The sequence below is a fragment of the Aotus nancymaae genome, unplaced genomic scaffold (genome assembly GCF_030222135.1).
Source record: "Aotus nancymaae isolate 86718 unplaced genomic scaffold, 86718_ANA_hifiasm-v0.15.2.pri h1tg000030l, whole genome shotgun sequence".
NCBI lineage: Eukaryota > Metazoa > Chordata > Mammalia > Primates > Aotidae > Aotus > Aotus nancymaae.
In genome coordinates, this window is record NW_026988443.1 from 8,573,151 (window position 1) to 8,593,473 (window position 20,323).

The window sequence follows — 20,323 nt, forward strand, 5'->3', positions numbered from 1 at the left end:
ATCCATATAACAAAATGTGCTAATGTAACTGTCAAGTGTACAGTGCAGTGGCATCAACTTCATTCATAATGTTGTACAACCGTCATCGCTACCCATTTCCATTTTTTTAATCACCTCAAAGCTCTGTACCCATTACCAAATAACTTCTGTTCTCCCCTTCTGCTAGCCCCAATAACCTCTAATCTAGTCTCTATGTACCGTCTCTCTCTATGAATTTGCCTATTCTAGATACTTCATGTAAGTGGAATCGCATAATATTTGCTTTGTGTCTGCCTGCTAGGATCTCTGAACATAGTGTCCTCGGGTTCATCCATGTTGTAGCATGTATCAAAATTTATTACTTTTTATGGCCGAGTACGATTCTATTATAAATATCTGTTGATGGACATTTGGATTGTTTCCAGCTTTTGTCTATTGTGAATGATGCTGCTGTGAGTGTTCATTTACAAGTTCTCTGTTTGAGTCCCTGTTTTCAATCGCTTTTGGTGAATAATATGTACCTAGGAGTGGAATTGCTGGGTCATAAGGTAATTCTCTGTTTAACTTTTTTAAATTTTGCTTATTTAGGCAGCATGCGGTGGCTCATACCTATAATCCCAGCACTTTGGGAGGCTGAGGCAGGTGGATCACCTGAGGTCAGGAGTTTGAGATCAGCCTGGCTGACATGGTGAAACCCTGTGTCTACTAAATATACAAAAAAATTAGCTGGGCATGGTGGTGGGCTCCTGTAATCCCAGCTACTCGGGACACTGAGGCAGGAGAATCGCTTGAATCCAGGAGGCGGAGGTTGCAGTGAGCCAAGATTGCACCATTGTACTTCAGCCTTAGTGACAGAGCGAGACTCAGCCTCCAAAAATAAATAAATATTTGCTTATTTAATTAGTTTTTTGTCTGTTTGTTTGTGGAGACAGGGTCTCACTCTGTCACCCAGGCAGAAGTGCAGTGGCGCAGTCATAGCTCACTGCAGTCTTGGCCTCCTGGGCTCAAGCAGCCCTCCTGCCTCTGCCTCCTGAGTAGCTGGGACTGCAGGCACACATGTACATGTCTGGTGTATTTAACTTTTTGAGGAACAACGACACTATTATCCACAGTGGCTATACATTTACATTCCTACCACAAATATATGAGGGTTTCAATTTCTTCACATCTTCTCTAACACTTGTTTTTTATTTTTTATACCATTCCTAATAGGTGTGAAGTGATATCTCATTGTGATTTCTACTTGTATTTCCCTAATGACTGATGTTGAGTGTCTTCATGTCCTTCTTAGACATTCCTATATCTTTTTTGGAGAAACATCTAATTAAATTCTTTTTCCGTTTTTAATTGGGTTGTTTTTCATTTTCACTTTTTGGGTTTTTTGAGTTGTAGGAGTTCTTTAAAAATTCCAGATATTAAGCCCTTATTAGATATATAATTTTCAAATACTTTCTTGCATTCTGTCGGTTTCCTTTTTATTATCTTCTCCTACCTTTGGGTTTAGTTTGTTTTTCTTTTTCTTTTTCCTTAGGGGAACAGTTAGGTTATTAATTTAAGATACATCTTTAAAAAATCTGGTTGTTTACAGGTATAAATTTCCTTCAGAGTACTGCTTTCACTGGATCTGATAAGTTTTGCTGTATTGTGTTTCCATTTTTACTTGCCTAAAGGTATTTTCTAATTTTTCTCGTTATTTCTTCTTAGACCCATTGATTGTGTGCTGTTTAATTTTTAAATATTTGTGAGTTTTCTAATTTGACTTCTGTTATTGATATTTAGGTTTATTCCACTGGAGTCAGAGAGGACACTTTTTATACTAGCAATATTTTTAAATGTTTTAAGAATTGTTTTGTGGCCTACCATATGGCCAGTCTTGGAGAATGTTTCATCTGCACTCTGGAAGAATATATATTTTCCTATTGTTGAGTGGAGTGTTCTTTATATGTATGTTAGGTCTAATTGGTTTGTAGTGTTGTTCAAGTCCTATTTTCTTATTGGTTTTCTGTCTGGTTGAGCTATCCATTATTGAAAATGACATATTTAAGTCTCAAACTATTGTAGAACTTTCTACAACTATTTTTGTTGTTGTTGTTGTTGTTGTTGTTGTTGTTTTGAGACGGAGTTTCGCTCTTGTTACCCAGGCTGGAGTGCAATGGCGCGATCTCGGCTCACTGCAACCTCCGCCTCCTGGATTCAGGCAATTCTCCTGCCTCAGCCTCCTGAGTAGCTGGGATTACAGGCACGCGCCACCATGCCCAGCTAATTTTTTGTATTTTTAGTAGAGACGGGGTTTCACCATGTTGACCAAGATGGTCTCGATCTGTTGACCTCGTGATCCACCCGCCTTGGCCTCCCAAAGTGCTGGGATTACAGGCGTGAGCCACCGCGCCCGTTTGTTTTTCCTTTCAATTCTGTGTGTTTTTGGTTTATAAATTTTGTGGGTCTGTCGTTAGGTGCATATATGTTTATAATTGCTGTATCACATTGATAGATTGAGTCTCTTTCATCAGTGTGTAATGTCCTTCTTTGTCTCTTGTAACCTTTTTTCTCTGTCTTGCACCCAGCCATTTTTTTTTTCAGGCTAAAGTGCAGTGGCACAATCATAGTTCACCGTAACCTTGAACTTCTGGGCTCAGGAGCTCCTCCAGCCTCAGCCTCCCAGTAGCTAGGACTACTGGTGTGCACCATCATACTGGCTAACTAAAAAAAAAAAAATTTTTATAGAAATGGTGTCTTGCTGTATTTCCCAGGCAGACCTTGAACTCCTGGCCTCAAGCAACACTGTTACCTCAGCCTCCCAAAGTGCTGGAATTGCAGCAGGTATGAGCCACTGTGCAAGGTCCTCTTGTAACCTTTTTTGATGTACAGTATTTTGTTTGATACTAATATACTCATCCCAGTTCTCTTTGGTTTCCTTAAGCTCTTTGATCACATCTAAGACACTTGATTTCAACTTTTTGACCATCAAATCTAATGGACTTTCTTAGGGACAATTTCTGTCAACTTTTTTCTTCCTTTGAATGGGCTTTCTTATTCTTTGTATGCTTTGAGGACGTGTGTGTGCGCGCGCGCGTGCACGCGCGTGCGTGCACATGCACCACATACGCACTTGTGTGTGCGTGTGTGTGTGAGAAAACCAGACCATTTGATACTGTGATGTGCTAACTTCCAAAATAAGATTTTCCCCCTCCCTTAGCATTTGCTGTTCTTGATTGTTGAAGGCTGGAGTCATTCATTTAGGCACTTTTTCAAACTGTTTTCTGTAGTGACTATATTTGTTGTTGTCTGAGGTCACTGAAGCCTCTATTACTTAGGTTTGTGTTTAGCCAGTGTTTTAATACAGATTTCCTTGAATGCCAAAAGTATTTTCTTTTTACATTGCCTTTATCTTTTCAGCATTCTCTTGGTTGTTATAAATATTTGGCTGTTTTTCAGAGTTCTGATAAAGTTGGTTCTGACACTTCCTGCTTGTTTTTGATGCTTTTGTGGAGACACAGGTGTTTGGAGCTGTCTACTCTGTAATTTTGCTGACATCACTCTCTCATGCTTGGCTTTTTAGTGACCTGAGAAGGCCATTGTGGCCGAAGCAAGGGAGTGAGCAAGAGAGAAAATGCCAGAGATGAGGGCAGAGAGCTGGTTCAGGTGATAGTACAGGGCTGTGCTTACAAGTCATAGTAAGGATTTCAGTTTTTAATGTGAGTGAGATAAAGAGTCATTGGAGGGTTGTGAGCAGAGGAGTGGCCTGAAATAACTTGCATTTTAATGAGATCTCTGTCACAGCTGTTTTGAAACAGGGCAAGGTAAATAGCAGGCTGTTAGTTTCCAATCAAGTGTCCAAGATGAGAAGTCAAGTAGTTTGTTAGGTAGATGGGTCTAGATTTAAGGTAGAGATATATAATTAATAGATATAAGTTTGGGAATTGCCAATATAGACATTTTATTTAAAGCCTTGAGATTGGATGAAATCACCTTGGAAGTGAGTATATTTAGAAAAGAGAAGAGGTTGGGGTCCTCCAACATTTGTATATTGAAATCTGTAAAAAGAGAATGAGAATGAACACTCAGAAAAGTAGGAGAGAAACCAAGTGAATATCATATATAACAATTAAATAAAGGTAAGTGTTTCAAGGAGGACTTCATGATAATTACAGCAAATGCTGCTTATAGGTAATGTTAGACGAGGAGTGAAAAATAACCCTTGGATTTTGTTATGTGAAGGTTCCATATGCCCTCAGGTCAGTTTGGTGAGATGATGGGAATAAAACTGAATTTCAAGAGAGAATGACAAGAAATAAATTGAAGACAGTAAACCTAAACAGATTTCTCAAGTTTTGTTGTAAAGAGGAAGAAAGAAGGGGGAGGAAATTAAAAGGATAATAAATGGAATCGAGAGAGGAGATATTTGAAGAAGAGAGAAATAACAGCTCGTTTGTGTACTGATGAGAATGGGACAAATTGATGACTCAGGAGAGAGAAGAAAGAATTACTGGGCAATGCCTTTGAGTAGGTGAGTAGGTGGGGAAGGAAGGCAGAGAAAGGAAAGCTTTATTTTTTTATTGCTTATTACAAGAATGAAACATTTTTCAACTTTAAAACAGTGGAAGAAACTTTTTAGAAGTAATGTCCTTTAATAATTTTCAAGGTTTTTTGTTTTGTTCTGTTTTGTTTTTTGTTTTGAGACAGGGCCTCTCTCTGTTACCCAGCCTAGAGTGTAGTGGCTCAATCACAGGTCACTGCAGCCTCAATCTCTCAGGCTCAAGCAATCCTCCCACCTCAGCCTCCCAAGTAGCAGGGACTACAGGAATGCACCATGCCTGGCTCATTTTTTAAATTTTTTATTTTTTGCATAGACAAGGGTCTCATTTTGTTACCCATGTGGGGCTTAAGAAATCCTCCTACTTCAGTCTCCCAAAATGCTAGGATGACAGGTGTGAGTCACTACACCTTGCCAGTTTTCAGATATATTTGTGATGTGATTGAGGAAAGCTGATCAGAAATACTTCAGTTTGTAGGTAGGAGACACAGTCATCCTGGCATGTGAGTATCTGTATGCTAGCAGGTAAGATTCCCAGGAAAGGGGAGATCAGATCAAATAATGAATATACAACTGAATGGAAAGTGTACAAATCCTTGCCTGCTTTAATACTGGATACAGAGTCAATCAGTTATTGTTACCTTTTAAAGGGCTAGCCCTAAATAATTAAGGTAGAACATTGAATTCATATTAATTTAATATGAACACCCTTTCAATTGATACTTATTACTCGAAAGTATCTGGGTTTCCTAATTTTTTTATATAAAGTAAGAATTCTAGATATCCTAAATTTAAATTTTCAAATTTCACTAATATTTTACTAATATTTCCTGAGCTGTGACATTCTAAAGCTGACTCTTCCTCAAACCAAACATCACTGACTATTATTACTGATTATAAAAACATCTTACTTTTATGTGAAAAACATTTAATATGCATTGTATCACTTAATCATTGTATCAAGTGTGTAGGATAGGCAGAGGGTTTTTTTGTTGATTCTTTAGTTTTTATATTTCTTCAGGTCCCTAATAATAAGGAGCTTTGTGGATGATACTGTGCATCTTCTAGAGAAGCGGTCCTCAACCCTTTTGGCACCAGGGACCGGTTTCGTGGATAGGGGTAGAGAGGTTGGGGATAGGTTCAGGGAGATGATTTCAGGATGAAACTGTTCCACCTCAGGCATTAATTAGATTCTTATAAGGGAGCACAACCTAGATCACTTACATGTGCAGTTCACAATGGGGTTTGCGCTGCTTTAAGAATCTAATGCTGCCGCTGATGTGACAGGGAGGCGCAGCTCGGGCAGTAATGCTGGCCAGCCTTCGGCTCACTTCCTGCAGTGCAGCCTGGTTCTTAACAGGCCACGCACTCTGCAGCCTGGGGTTTTGGGACCCCTGTTGTAGAGTTATTATTTGTGACAGAGTCAGTAAAAATCATTTCAGTTGATTTTTGAAGTTTTAAATTTTCATTGATTAAAATGATCACAATAGCTTACTCCGGCTCAGGAAAAAAAAAAAATTTCTTGAGTCATTTAAAAATATGTCTATTCTAGAGTTACTTATTTTAAAATTTTTTCAGAGCGTAATTTTTACTTACACTACTAGCTTATTTTAACATTGTCCTAAGTTTCAAAGTTGTATTTTCTTTGAGAAGACACAGACTTCCACTGTAACTTAAATCATCCAGAGTAACTTTATCTACTTAATTTTTTCAGAGAAAAATCTACCTTGCAAGTACTTGTCAAGTAAAATTAGTTGGTAATTAGGTTTAATAAAATCTTTTTTTTTTTTTTTTTTTTAGACAGTGTCTCACTCTGTTGCCTAGACTGGAGTCCAGTGGCACAATTATGGCTCACTGCAGCCTCAACTTCTCAGGCTCAAGCAGTCCTCTCACCTCAGCCTCCCAGGTAGCTGAGACTACAGGTGCACACCACCATGGCCGGGTAGTTTTTAAATTTTTTTTTGACATGGGTGTCACACTTGTTTCCCGGGCTGGTCTCAAACTCCTGGGCCCAAGCGATCCTCCTTATCTAAAAGATATAACAGAATATTAGAAGTTTCAAAATAATTTTACTCATACAATTTTATTCTTAAAGTAGCTTTATTGAGATATAATTCCGATGCCATACAATTCATCCATCTAAGTTATATTTAGTGGCTTTTGGCATATTCAGAGTTGTTCATCACCATAACCAATTTTAGAACATTTTCGTTACCCCCAAAGGAAATCCCATAACCTGTAGCTAACACTTACCAATCACCAGTCCTTCTGCCCACTCACTATGCCACCAGCTCTAGGTGACCACTTTTTTCTCTCTATATATAGTCTTGCCTACTTTTGATATTTTATATAAATTGAATCATATACGTGGTTTTTTTGTGACTGACCTCTTTCTCTTAGCATAATGTTTTCAAAGTTCATCTATGTTGTAGCATAAATATATCAGTACTTAATTTCTTTTTATTGTTTTTCTTTTTTTTTCTAGCATTCTGATGCTTCATGACATGTCATTATTTAGAGCAATAATGAATATTGACCTGTTTTGGATTAGTTGATGATCTTCAGAAATGATCCAATTATATCTACTATAGAGAAGCTGAATATACTCCATCTGGAGTGAACAGCCAGATTGTTACAGAATTTTCAAGATGACAGATCCAATGATGGACTTTTTTGATGATGCCAATCTTTTTGGTGAGACCTTAGAAGGTTTGTCAGATGATGCATTTGTACAACCAGGACCTGTTTCACTAGTTGATGAATTGAATTTGGGTGCAGAATTTGAACCGCTGCACATAGATTCACTGAACCATGTTCAAGGTACTCCAACACATCAGAAGATGACTGATTTTGAACAGTTAAATCAATTTGATTCAATGAAATTTCACCACGTTAATCAATCGTTTGGTAGCCCAGCTGAACATGTGTTATCTCCACACTCTCAGTTTAATTGTTCTCCAATCCACCCTCAAAACCAACCCAATGGTTTATTTCCAGATGTATCAGATGGCAGTCCAATGTGGGGCCATCAGACAGCTACTAGCATTTCAAATCAAAATGGATCTCCTTTTCACCAACAAGGACATTCACATGCTATGCATCAAAGTAAAAGCTTTGTGGCACACCATGACTTTGCCTTATTTCAGGCCAATGAACAACAAACCCAGTGCACTTCACTACGCTCACAGCAAAACAGAAATAATCTCAACCCAGGGCAGAATTCTCTTAGCCAGTCTAAAAATTTTATGAATGTTTCTGGTCCACATAGAGTCAACGTTAACCACCCACCACAAATGACTAATGCATCTAATTCACAACAGTCTCTTTCAGTGCAGCAATTTTCTCAATCGTCGAATCCTTCAGTACACTTCCTCAAGTGTAGCAACCATCAAGAAGGAAATTTTAATGGACCTTCCCCAAATATGACTTCTTGTTCTGTCAGTAATTCACAGCAGTTTTCTTCACATTATTCCTTTTCCAGTAATCATATATCACCAAACAGTCTACTTCAGTCCTCTGCAGTTCTTGCACCTAATCATACAAATCAGACTTTATCTGATTTTACTGGAAGTAATTCCTTTTCACCTCATAGAGGAATCAAGCAAGAATCTACTCAGCATATTCTAAACCCCAATACATCATTGAATTCAAATAATTTCCAAATGTTGCATTCGTCACATCCTCAGGGTAATTATAGCAATTCAAAATTATCTCCTGTGCACATGAACTTCCCAGATCCTGTTGACTCAGGAACTCAAATGGGCCATTTCAGTGATCATGTAGAAACTAATGGCTTTTCATCTTTAGAAGAGAATTTACTTCATCAAGTGGAATCTCAAACTGAGCCATTCACAGGACTTGACCCCGAGGACCTCCTTCAGGAGGGTCTTCTTCCTCACTTTGATGAGTCAACATTTGGACAAGATAATTCAAGTCACATTTTAGATCATGATCTTGATCGGCAGTTTACTTCACATCTTGTAACACGGCCTTCTGATATGGCTCAGACTCAGTTGCAAAGTCAGGCTCGGAGTTGGCATTCATCGTTTTCTAATCATCAGCATTTACATGACAGAAATCGCCTATGTTTACAGCGACAGGTATGTAGCTCTTTGCCTTTATTTTAGAGGTTTGGGGGTAGGGTGGACTGTTAGTCATTGGGTTAATTTTATATGAGACATAGTCAGGATTTCTGAAGCTTAGTAATCATATTAAGTGAACATACATATTTTGATATGTTTACATTGTTTTTAGAAGTCTTATTGAAAGTGATTCACTGATGTGCTCAAAGTAATAGATTAACTTCTATATTTAGAAAATTAGAAGGTTAAAGCCTTCTTTTGTGATGTTTATGAATACCTTTAAGAGAAAATTATTTTATCAAAAACAACTTAATCATAATTACAAGGGAGAAAACAGACTGGGAGATTTTTATTGCAAATACAGTGGGCATTGAGTTCATATTCCTATAAAAAGCTTTATAAATTGATTAGCAAACTTTTAAGACCTCAGTTGATAACTAAAGCATATAAGCTGAAATTCACAAAAAGTAAATTAGTAAATAAAACCTGAATAATACACAGCTTTAATAATAAAAATTCAATTTAGAGTGTGATTTTATTTTTAACCTATTAGAAAAAGATTTTAAATCTTAATGCTTACTGTTGGCAAATTTATGGTGAAATTGGTACTTACATGGCTTTGTTAATTGATACAAATATTTTGAAAACAATTTGATACTACATTAAAAAGTATAAAAATTCTCCATTATGATAACCCAAACGTAGCAGAAGTGATGTACTCAAAGATATTTATCTTAATATACTTACAAGGGACAACTGAAAAAAGCATAGCTCATTATTATAATCATATTAGATAGACTATAGGCACTAAAAAGATTTTGAACACTGAAATTGAGAATATGTTAATGATGGGGAAAGAGCAGAATTCAAAATTAAGATCACAATAAAGAAAGGTTAAGAGTGTGGCCTCTGATACCAGACTACCTGGTTTAGAATCGTGGGTCCTATTACTTACTAGTTGGATGAGTTTCACTTAGATAATTTCTGTACATCTCTTTTTCCTGATGTTTAAAATGTGAAATAATAGGATCCAGTTAATAGGACTTTGGAAAGGACTAATAGATTTATAATATGTAAACATGCTTAGACTATACCTAGCATATAGTAAGAAATTAATAAATTGTTTTTGTTTTATTGAGACAGGGTCTCACTCTGTCACCCAGATTGGAGTGCAGTGGCACCATCAGGGCTCACTGCAGCCTCAACTTCTCTGGGCTCAGGTGATCCTTTTGCCTCAGCCTCCTGGGTAGTTGGGACTATAGGCACATGCCACCATGCCCAGTTAATTTTTGTATTTTTTGTAGAGATGTGGTCTTGCCATGTTGCCCAGGCTAATCTCGAGCTCCTGGACTCAACCAATCCACTTGCCTTGGCCTCCCAAAGTACTGGGATTATAGGCATGAGACACTGCCCAGTCTGTTTTTATTACTTATACTTTTTTTCATAGTAGTATGAAAATATATACATGGGCTTTGTTAGCTTATGCCTGTAATCCCAGCACTTTGGGAGGTTGAGGTGGGAGGACTGTTTGAGGCCAGGAATTCCAGACCAGCCTGGGCAGTATAATGATATAAATACATTTTTTTAAAAATTAGCCAGGTATAATTGCACACTCCTGTAGTCCCAACTACTGAAGAGGCTGAGGTGAGCAGATAGCTTGATCCCAGGAGTTGCAGGCTGTGGTAAGCCATGATCACACCACTGCCAGTCTAGGCATTAGAATCAGACCCTGTCTCTAAGGAAAAAAAGAAAACTTGCATATTAAAAAAAATACCAGAAGAAAATAGGTTCAAGGTAGTGCAATTGAACTTTTCTTTCTTTTCTACAATGTTGTTGTGAACATATTACTTTTATAATAAAAAAGTAGTGTAATATTTTATATTTTTAAAAATTCTCTGGTTAAATTAAGAATTCATAAAATATTTCAATATGTTGGTTACCTGTGAGATTCAGTGGACAATGAAATATACCATAGTTCTTGAAATTAAATATGTAGGGATCAGTTTTTCATTTTAAAGCCTTGAAGTATTTGAAAAAGATGAAATCTTTGTCTTTCCCATTGGATTGACTTTAGTTCTATTTCTTTTTTTCTTTTTTGAGGAGTCTCACTCTGTCTCCCAGACTGGAGTTGCACTGACACAATTTTGGTTCACTACAACCTCTGCCTCCCAGGTTCAAGCGATTCTCCTGCCTCAGCCTCCTGAATAGCTGGGATTATAGGCATGTGCCACCACACCCAGCTAATTTTTGTATTTTTAATAGAGATGGGATTTCAGCATGTTGGCCAGGCTGGTCTCTGGTCTCAAACTCCTGAACTTAGGTGATCCACCCGCCTCAGCCTCCCAAAGTGCTGGCATTACAGGCGTGAGCCACTGTGCGCGGCCACTTTAGTTCTATTTCAGAACAATATTTCAGCACAGTTTTTGAAATGTCTGAGAGATGTAGAAATGTTTAAAAGACACTTATAAAACCTTTATCTCCCCTTTTTTTTGTGACATGAGCTGAATATTGTGATTTTGCTCCCTCTACTGGAGGAAGATCAAGCATCTCAGAAGGACCCTGGGAAAACTCTCCACTGAACTTAGGTGCATCTATCTACTTTGTATATAGGTTTCTGACTAGTTTGTCCAATCATTTTGTCCAGTGTATACTTGAAATTATGAGAGCTTATTGATTTCTTTTTAAAAATTTATTTTTCTAAGGCATGTCATCATTTTGATTCATGTTTTGTTGTTTTGTAATTAATGCATTTTTTTTTTTTTTTTTTTTTTTTTTTTTTGAGACAGAGTCTTGCTCCATTGCCAGGAGCCAGACTGGAGTGCAGTGGTGCAATCTCAGCTCACTGCAACCTCTGCAATTCTCCTGCCTCAGCCTCCCGAGTAGCTGGGACTACAGACGTGCACCACCACGCCCAGCTAATTTTTGTATTTTTAGTAGAGACGGGGTTTCACCATGTTGGCCAGGATGGTCTCGATCTTTTGACCTCGTGATCCACCCGCCTCGGCCTCCCAAAGTGCTGGGATTACAGACGTGAGCCACTGCGCCCGGCCTGTAATTAATGCATTTCTAAACATGTTTCCCTCAATTTAAAAAGTAGTAAGGACTCCTTTTTTTTTTTTTTTTTTTAATTAAGATGGGGTTTCACCATGTTGGTCAGGCTGGTCTTGAACTCCCGACCTCAGGTGATCTGCCCACCTTGGCCTCCAAAGTGCTTGGATTGCAGGTGTGAGCCACCACGCCTGGCCCATAAGGACTCCTTTTTATAGATTCATAATGAATGGAGGGTAATTATAAATAACTAAAGTAGTCTCTAATGCTAGCATATAGATAGAGAGCACTCCATCTGAGAGAAGTTATTTTCAGACCCACCTTAAGCAATCTAACTTGTTCTTTTTTTCACATGTCCAAAAACTGATAAAGGGTAGTTTGTTTGGAATACTTTTTTGACTTATTGAAAGTCTATTCTCGGTCAGGCATGGTGGCTCACGCCTGTAATCCCAGCACTTTGGGAGGCTGAGGCGGGTAGATTACCTGAGGCCAGGAGTTTGAGACCAGCCTGGCCAACATGGTGAAACCCTGTCTCTACTTAAAATACAAAAATTAGTTGGGCATGGTGGCACATGCCTGTAATCCCAACTACTTCGGAGGCTGAAGTGGGTGAATCACTTGAACCTGGGAGGCAGAGATTGCAGTGAGCTGAGATCCCACAATTGCACTCCAGCCTGGGCAACAGAGCAAGACTCCATCACAAAAAAGAAAAAATAATAATAAGAAGAAAGTCTGTTCTCAACCAGGCACCATGGTTTATGCCTGTAATCCCAAAATTTTGGGAGGGTGAGACAGGAGGATGACCTGAGCCCAGGATTTTGAGGCTGCAGTGAGCTATGATTGTGTTGCTGCACTCACCGGCCTGCATAGTAGTGAGACCGTGTCTCAAAAAACAAAAAACCTCTGTTCTCAAGTTTCCTATTCTTAGTTTTAAAAATGATATTTGGGATTTGTTGTTTGAAAGAGTAAAAAAGAGAGATAGAGTGGTAGAGAGAATTATTGTGATTATTATTGTATGTTGCATATTAGTGTTATATGTATTGAATTACAGGTCACACATCCTAAATATGTGAAATGCAGATGACTTAATGTGGAATTTATGACAAATTTTGACAGAGCATAGACTTTTTTTGCCTATATAATTTTTATCATGTTCTGTATAGTTATGGTACTGCATAGCTGAAATGTTCTATTAAGGAGTTCTTATTATGATGCCTATGGTTCTATGGAAGGAAATTTTTTTCTGGGTTCTTTATTGGGCTTCTTTAACTCTGTTAATTGTAGTAATTTCATTTGAGACTAAGTTAACATCACTACATATGTATAGAAGTTAGCAGATTTAAAAATAATGAAGTGGCATTTTTTTTTTAGTTTATGAAAAATAATTCTTTTTCATAGAGCCAAAACAAGATATTCTTTAATCTACTGTTTAAAAAACCATGGATGACACTCTATTTAGAATTCTAGAAAGCTTTAGTGAGAATGTTGAATATTTAAAGAATATTTCTAACCCTTGCTTTTTTTCTTTTTTCTTTTTGAGATGGTCTCAGTCTGTCACCCTGGCTGGAGTGCAGTGGTAGAGCTTGGTTTACTGCAATCTCTGCCTCCTGGGCTTAAGCGATCTTCCTGCCTCAGCTTCCCAAGTAGCTGGCACCACAGGCATGCACCACCATGCCCCACTAATTTTTGTATATTTTGTAGAGATGGGGTTTTGCCATGTTGCCCAGGCTGATCTTGAACTCCTGTGCTAAAGTGATCCTCCCGCTTCAGCCTCCTAAAATGCTGGGATTACAGGAGTGAGCCACTGTACCTGGCCTAGCCTCTTTTTTTTAATTCCCCAACTATAGAGGGGTGATTATAGATATCATTTCAAATATCTCAGAGTACCCTGAAGTCTGTGTCAATTGTTAACAACAGTGAATATTACTGATTTGACTCTAGAAATTTTACTGTTTAGAAAAGAGAGAGGAGCCAAGACACAGCAGGAAGAGGGGCCAGAGGGAAATGGAGAATAGGGGGATTGTTGGGAGGAGGAAGAATAAAGAAAAAAATTGAGAAGCTACAGTAAGTGTTTCCAAATGAAAGTATATACAAGGCATAACATAGGGAAAATACTAGCTTATCATCTCTAATTTTTAGAACAAAGGAATTTTGAGAGAATAATACTCTGAACCTTTTATTGCTCTTGTAACAAATATTTTCTGCTGTCTTTATAACAGAATCTTTAGTTTTTGACTTATTTGTAAAGTAGAAATAACATATGGAGCACTATGTGATCTCTCAATGTTTGTAAATTAAGTTTACTGTAAAAATTCTGTAGAAGCGAAACATGTTATGAGGAATGGCAGAACTGACATTCAAAACAGGAAATAGAATTTTAAGATGTGCTCATACATAATGTTTTATTGGCTTTTTTTTGGGGGGGCGGGTAGGGGACAGGGTCTCACTCTATCACCCAGACTGGAATACAATAGGGCGTGATCACGGCTCATTGCAGCCTCCATCTCCTGGGGTCAAGCAGTCGTCCTGCCTTAGCCTCCACTATAGTGCACCTCCAAGCCTGGCTAAATTTTTTTATTTTTTGTGGAGACAGGGTCTCACTGTGTTACCCAGGCTGGACTCAACTCCAGCAATCCTCCCCACTCAGCCCACCAAAGTGCCTGATAAATTTAATAAATGGTTGTTATAAAAAAAATTGGTCCACATCACAAACAATGTGAAGAATAAGTCATTTGTAATATTATTACCAAAAGATTATCACTGTCGATGTTTTGTTATATAAGTTTCCAGTGAGATCTCTTGTCTGTCCTTTTTCTGTTTCCCATATACATATTTTTGAATTTTTTTGGTGGGGGGGGGCGGGATGGGAGTGTTGCTCCTGTTGCCCAGGCTGGAGTGCAATGGCATGATCTTGGCTCACCACAACCTCTGCCTCACTGGTTCAAGTGATTTTCCTGCCTCGGCCTCCCAAGTAGCTGGGATTACAGGCATGCGCCACCATGCCCAGCTAATTTTGTATTTTTAGTAGGGAAGGGGTTTCTCCATTTTGTTCAGACTGGTCTCGAACTCCTGACCTCAGGTGATCCGCCCGCCTCATCCCCCCAAAGTGCTAAGATTACAGGCCTGAGCCACTGTGCCCAGCTGATACTTTTGAATTTTTAAGAAACAAAATTGAGGTTATATGGTTTATACTTTCTGGCAACTTGCTTTTTAACCTTCCAATTAACATGTTGCATACATTTTTCATGGCATTATTTTTCTAAAAATGATTTTGAATGGCTGAATAGTTTGTAATGGTTTAGCAACCATTGTCAGGTTGCTAAAGTGCCGTATAAAAGTAAGGTTAACTGAGATCTGGAAAAATCTGAATGAAGGTGATTAAAATATCTTCATATTTTTATTGCATATATTGCCATAATAATTGAATTTCAAGTAGATGCATAGTAATAAAAAATTTAATGGGTAAGACATAGCATATACACTGTGCCAAGCACTGTTCTGCATACTTAACATTTGTTATCACATTGATCTATCACAACCATCCTTTTATTTGGATATGATTTTTTTTCCTTCAATTTACATGGTTGGAAACTTAGATACAGATAAGTTAAATAATAAACCCTGAGTCACACAGCCAGTCAATGACCATACTAGATTCAAACCCAATTTGACTCCATTATTTCTGGTCTTAACAACTTTCACTTTACTTAAAAGTCTATTAATATGTTGTAATATTTAACAATAATTACGAAATAATTTCTTCCTTCTTCTGCCATTCAAAAATTAATTTATTGAGGAAAAAGCTGGCTTTAGAATCTATAAGTGGCAAAGATCATGTCTCTCATGTTTTCTGGCTATATTCACAATAGTTTATCTATTAGCAGAGGAAAAGCCAATGCCAAAAGAAAACAAACAAAAAAACTCAACTAGGCTAGGCGTGGTGGCTCACGCCTGTAATCCCAGCACTTTGAGAGATGGAGGCAAGAGGATCACTTGAAGTCAGGAATTCAAGACCAGCTTGAGAAACCATAGCGAGATCGACTCTACAATTTTTTTTTTTTTTAACTGAGAGTGCTGGTGTGCACCTGTAGTCCTAGCTACTCAGGAGACTGAGGCAGGAGGATCACTTGCGCCCAGGAGGTTGAGGCTGCAGTGAGGCATGATTGTGCCACTGCACTCTAGCCTGGGTGATAGAGCAAGACCCTGTCTCAAAATAAACAGACAAACAAACAAAAAACTAAAATAGATATTGCTTCTTAAAGTGTTCTTTGTTTGTTTGTTTAAAGACAGGCTGGAGTGCAATGGTGCAATCTCAGCTCACTGCAACCTCCACCTCCCAGGTTCAAGCAATTCTTGTGACTTAGCCTCCCAGGTAGCTAGGATTACAGGCATGCACCACCACACCCGGCTAATTTTTTGTAATTTTAGTAGAGACAGGGTTTCACCATGTTGCCCAGGCTGATCTTGAACTTCTGGCCTCAAGTTATCTGCCTGCCTCAGCCTCTCAAAGTGCTGGGATTACAGGGGTGAACCACCATACCCAGCCGTGTTCTGAGGTATTTTGTAAGATGATAGCAACAAATGCCCTAAAGGTAAATCCGATAATTATCTTCAAATATTTTGAAGGACTTTAGAGGTCATTATTAGGCCTTATAAGTAGAAGTCACAGAAGAGCAGATTGTCATTTAATTTAAGGAAGAGGTTTGAAATAAAGCTCTTCACTGAAAGCAGAGAGATGGACTAGCTTAGATATGTCACAGAAAGAATTTCTATATCGGGTGGAAAATGGACTAAATTGGAAGGCTATTTCAACTCTTAAGATTCTATGGTTGTAATTTTAGGTTTCATTATAGGACATAACATTTATACTGCCTATTTAGCTTCCAAGTGGCAATTACAAAAGATGAAGAAAGATAAACACATGTGACAGGTCCTCCACTATCCAATTATGTCAGGGTATTATTTGTTACAGATAAGTAAATTTTCCAGATAGTTAGAATACATTTTAGCAAGGCTCAAAAACTTCAATTACATGGATCTTTTCATCTTTCCCCCCAGCAGGTAACGGTGATGGTGGTAGAATGCTCTGTTAGAACAAGATGAAAATAATTTTAAAGGGAGATCTCATATGTTTACATTTTTTAGTTATTCTTAATACCTTCAAGAATTACCCTAACTTAAGAAAGATTCTATTGAAACACATTAGATATTTGAAAATCATCTTAAGCAGAGTTAATTTTATATATATTAGTTATTATAAAAGAGAGGAAAAAGGAAAACCTATATAAAACTAAAGCAAAGGATTTGCTGTAATTTGCTCGCCCCTAAGCTCTTTATTTTTTTTTCCTAAGGTACTTTAGTTATAGCATGCTGTTTTTTAAAATAATACCTTTTCCTAAGTCAAAAAAGCATCAGATATATGCACAATTTAAAAATTTGTCACTCTACTTTTGCTCTAGGGAAAAATAAGAAAAATGACTTATAAAATATTTAGATTGTCTCCTTGAATAATTACAATTTTTATAAGGTAACATCTCTCTATTTATCAGAGTTTGTTTAAATCTTTATGCAATTGGAATGGTATTACTTATAGAAGTTACAAAATTTCTAATTGTCTGGCTAAGCCAAAGAATAAAAAAGAAATTCTGTCTAGGAATTTCAGTTGCTTTTTCACTTAAAGTGAACTAGTTACTGGTTTTGTTATTTCTGTCATATCTTCTATATGAAAATGTTCTATTTTAACTAGGAAATTATAGAATATTAGGTACTTCTGAAACATCTTAATTGTTAAACTATGTAGTATATTGTAGAAGAGTTAAGCTTTGTACTGCCTGCCAGGAATCAGAGTAACAGAAATTCCGGTTGTTAATATTAGCTTTAAGGCTATTGACCTCTCGCGTGCATACTTAAGGGTAAAAGGTGAATAGGAAGTAAATTCCAGGAGTTTGGAAAACCCAGCTGTTGGTGAAAAATTTGTGAATTAGTGCAGTATATGAAGAATGTGAAACTGGAGCCAAATTTCAAAGTAGGTCTCACAAAATTTTGTTGTATTTAGGAAGTACATTCCCAAATACCTTAGGACTACCCAGTCACTTACCATTATTGATATATTAAATTTAAAATAATTTGTTAGGACCTAAAGAGTCATCAAATTATACAAAGCTATTTTGAAATACTTAAGTATGGATGACAAGGTTTCTCTATTTGGATAGTTGGACTGAAATGATTTTATATTTAGGAAATGTTTTTTAATACAATATGGTGTGGATATAGTAAGGAAGCATGGACTGGTTTCTTGTTAAATAGGATCTGGTCATTTGTTTTGGTCATCTATGCAAATAATACCTTGCACATTTACTATGCAAGGAATACCTTACAAATTATGGAAAGAGGATAATCTTTGAGAGATATTTTTCCTACATAAATATATGTTTGTATGCCTGAAAATAGTACAGGTTTACATTGACCATATCATGGATTCATAGAATTTTTGACCTGGACATGGTTTTACTCTTTCTCATATACAAAGAGTAAACAGGGTTGGTTAGATCATGACTTGCTTGCTGTCCCATAACTAGTTAGCATGTTCCTTTCATAGATTAAGCAGTGTAGTGTTTAAGGGTGATCACAAATGACAACAGTACCCACACTATGGACAGACACATATTTAATGGGCCATATTATACAATACAATTATACCTGGTTGTCTTCGATTATTGAGAAATACTTTTTAGTTTTATAGGTGTCAATTTTAATGTGTAAATTTTTAATCTCTGTTTTTAGTGTTTAAAAATGTAACAACTGTATCTTGTCAAATGTAGGTATAAATTGTATATACATGTAAATGATTATAAATAACATCTGTGTTTTAGAAATGTTGCCTTTTTAGCACTTCTATTTGTTCAGTATTTACTAGATGTCTGCCATATGTAAGAAACTATGCGGGGCACTGAGGTTGCAGAGATGATTAAGAGAAAATTGTCCTACTTTCCCATTGTTCTATATTATAATTTCAGAGATGTTCTTTTTTTATTTCTGATTCATTTTCAGTTGACAGTGGTTTCTAGCACTTTCTCTTAGCCCTCTAGCTTAGTAATTTGAATGAGTGATTTACAAACAAAAAATTAATTTTCATTCTACTTAAAGATGTCCCTCTAAGCTTCTAGCTTAGCTCTTTGTTTCATAGCATTTGACAATCTGTAATTATTTGATTCTTCAAATACATATTATATACATAATATAATGTGTATCATATATATGTATTATATACAGCTGTCTAAGATCCAATTGCTTTTGTAAATGACAGTGCCAAGAAAGTGGACCCTTCTCTTTTTAGTTTCTAATCTACCTAAATGTATTACAAATTATTGCAAAACTCTTACAAAAATGTGCTATGGGATTCAACTTTTATGAGTTTTTTGTCAAAAAAAGGATCATTGGCCACTTAGACAGATATTCTTAGAAGATTATATTGGTAGATACATTTCCCAGGATTTTTTTTTCCTAAATACATTAAATGAAAGTAAGATTTTAGATATAATTTTTTAAAATAATATGGGAAACATTGAGTATAATTAGAAATAGAAATAGTAATAACATTTGCATGAATTTATTTATTTATTTATTTTGAGACAAGAGTCTTGCTCCGTCGCCCAGGCTGGAGTGCAGTGGTGCAATCTTGGCTCACTGGAACCTCTGCCTCCCGAGTTCAAGCGATTCTCCTGTCTCAGTCTCCCAAGTAGCTGGGACTAGAGGTGCCTGCCACCACACCCAGCTAACTTTTGTATTTTTATTAGAGATTGGGTTTCACCTTGTTGGTCAGCCTGGTCTTGAACTCCTGACCTCAGGTGATCCACCTGCCTCAGCCTCCCAAAGTGTTGGGATTACAGGCGTGAGCCAGCCTGCATGATACTTTTAAAAGTGGTTTTACTCACATTATTTGAGTTTTTTAGTAGTACATTGGGATATATGTATATTAATATAAAAGTTGGTTATTTCATGGAATTTGCAGATGAAGTATTTGAGATGTTGAGAGGTAAAGTGACCTATTAGGTAAGATAGCTACTTATTGTTTAGTAGAAACTTGACTCTAAGTTTATTATGTATTCTACAGTACCTAGCTGCCTTTTACTCACAGCAGCAAAAACAACAAACATTTAAAGAGCACCTGTTATGTATTAGGTTGGTGCAAAAGTAATTCTGATTTTTGCCATTACTTTCAATGGCAAAAACTTCAATAACTTTTGCACTAACTTATCAGGTATTGGGCTAAGTACTAAAAGTACAAATATAAAGAGACTATTTTGGGGAGATTGAGGGGCAGAAAGGTTCTGGCTCTGTCACCCAGGCTGGAGTACAGTGGTGCAATCATAGGTCACTGTAGCCTTGAACTCCTGGGTTCAAGAGATCGCGGTGGCTCAAGCCTGTAATCCCAGCACTTTGGGAGGCCGAGGCGGATGGATCACGAGGTCAAGAGATCGAAACCATCCTGGTCAACATGGTGAAACCCCGTCTCTACTAAAAATACAAAAAATTAGCTGGGCATGGTGGCGCGTGCCTGTAATCCCAGCTACTCAGGAGGCTGAGGCAGGAGAATTGCCTGAACCCAGGAGGCGGAGGTTGCGGTGAGCCGAGATCGCGCCATTGCACTCCAGCCTGGGTAACAAGAGCGAAACTCCGG

General features: G+C 37.3%; 1 protein-coding gene across 8 annotated transcripts in view; it reads left to right on the forward strand.

The window, feature by feature from the left end:
• CHD9 (chromodomain helicase DNA binding protein 9) overlaps positions 1-20,323 on the forward strand; it is a 267,637-nt gene that overhangs the window by 88,409 nt on the left and 158,905 nt on the right. For 7 of the 8 annotated variants that reach the window (XM_064383065.1, XM_012447961.3, XM_012447959.2 and 4 more), the window contains one exon: positions 6,999-8,613. In XM_064383065.1, the coding sequence (XP_064239135.1) occupies positions 7,162-8,613 (1,452 nt within the window). In that variant the 5' untranslated portion in view covers positions 6,999-7,161. Of the gene's footprint in view, positions 1-6,998; positions 8,614-20,323 lie in introns of those variants that run through there. The other variant, XM_012447960.2, reaches the window with a different exon arrangement.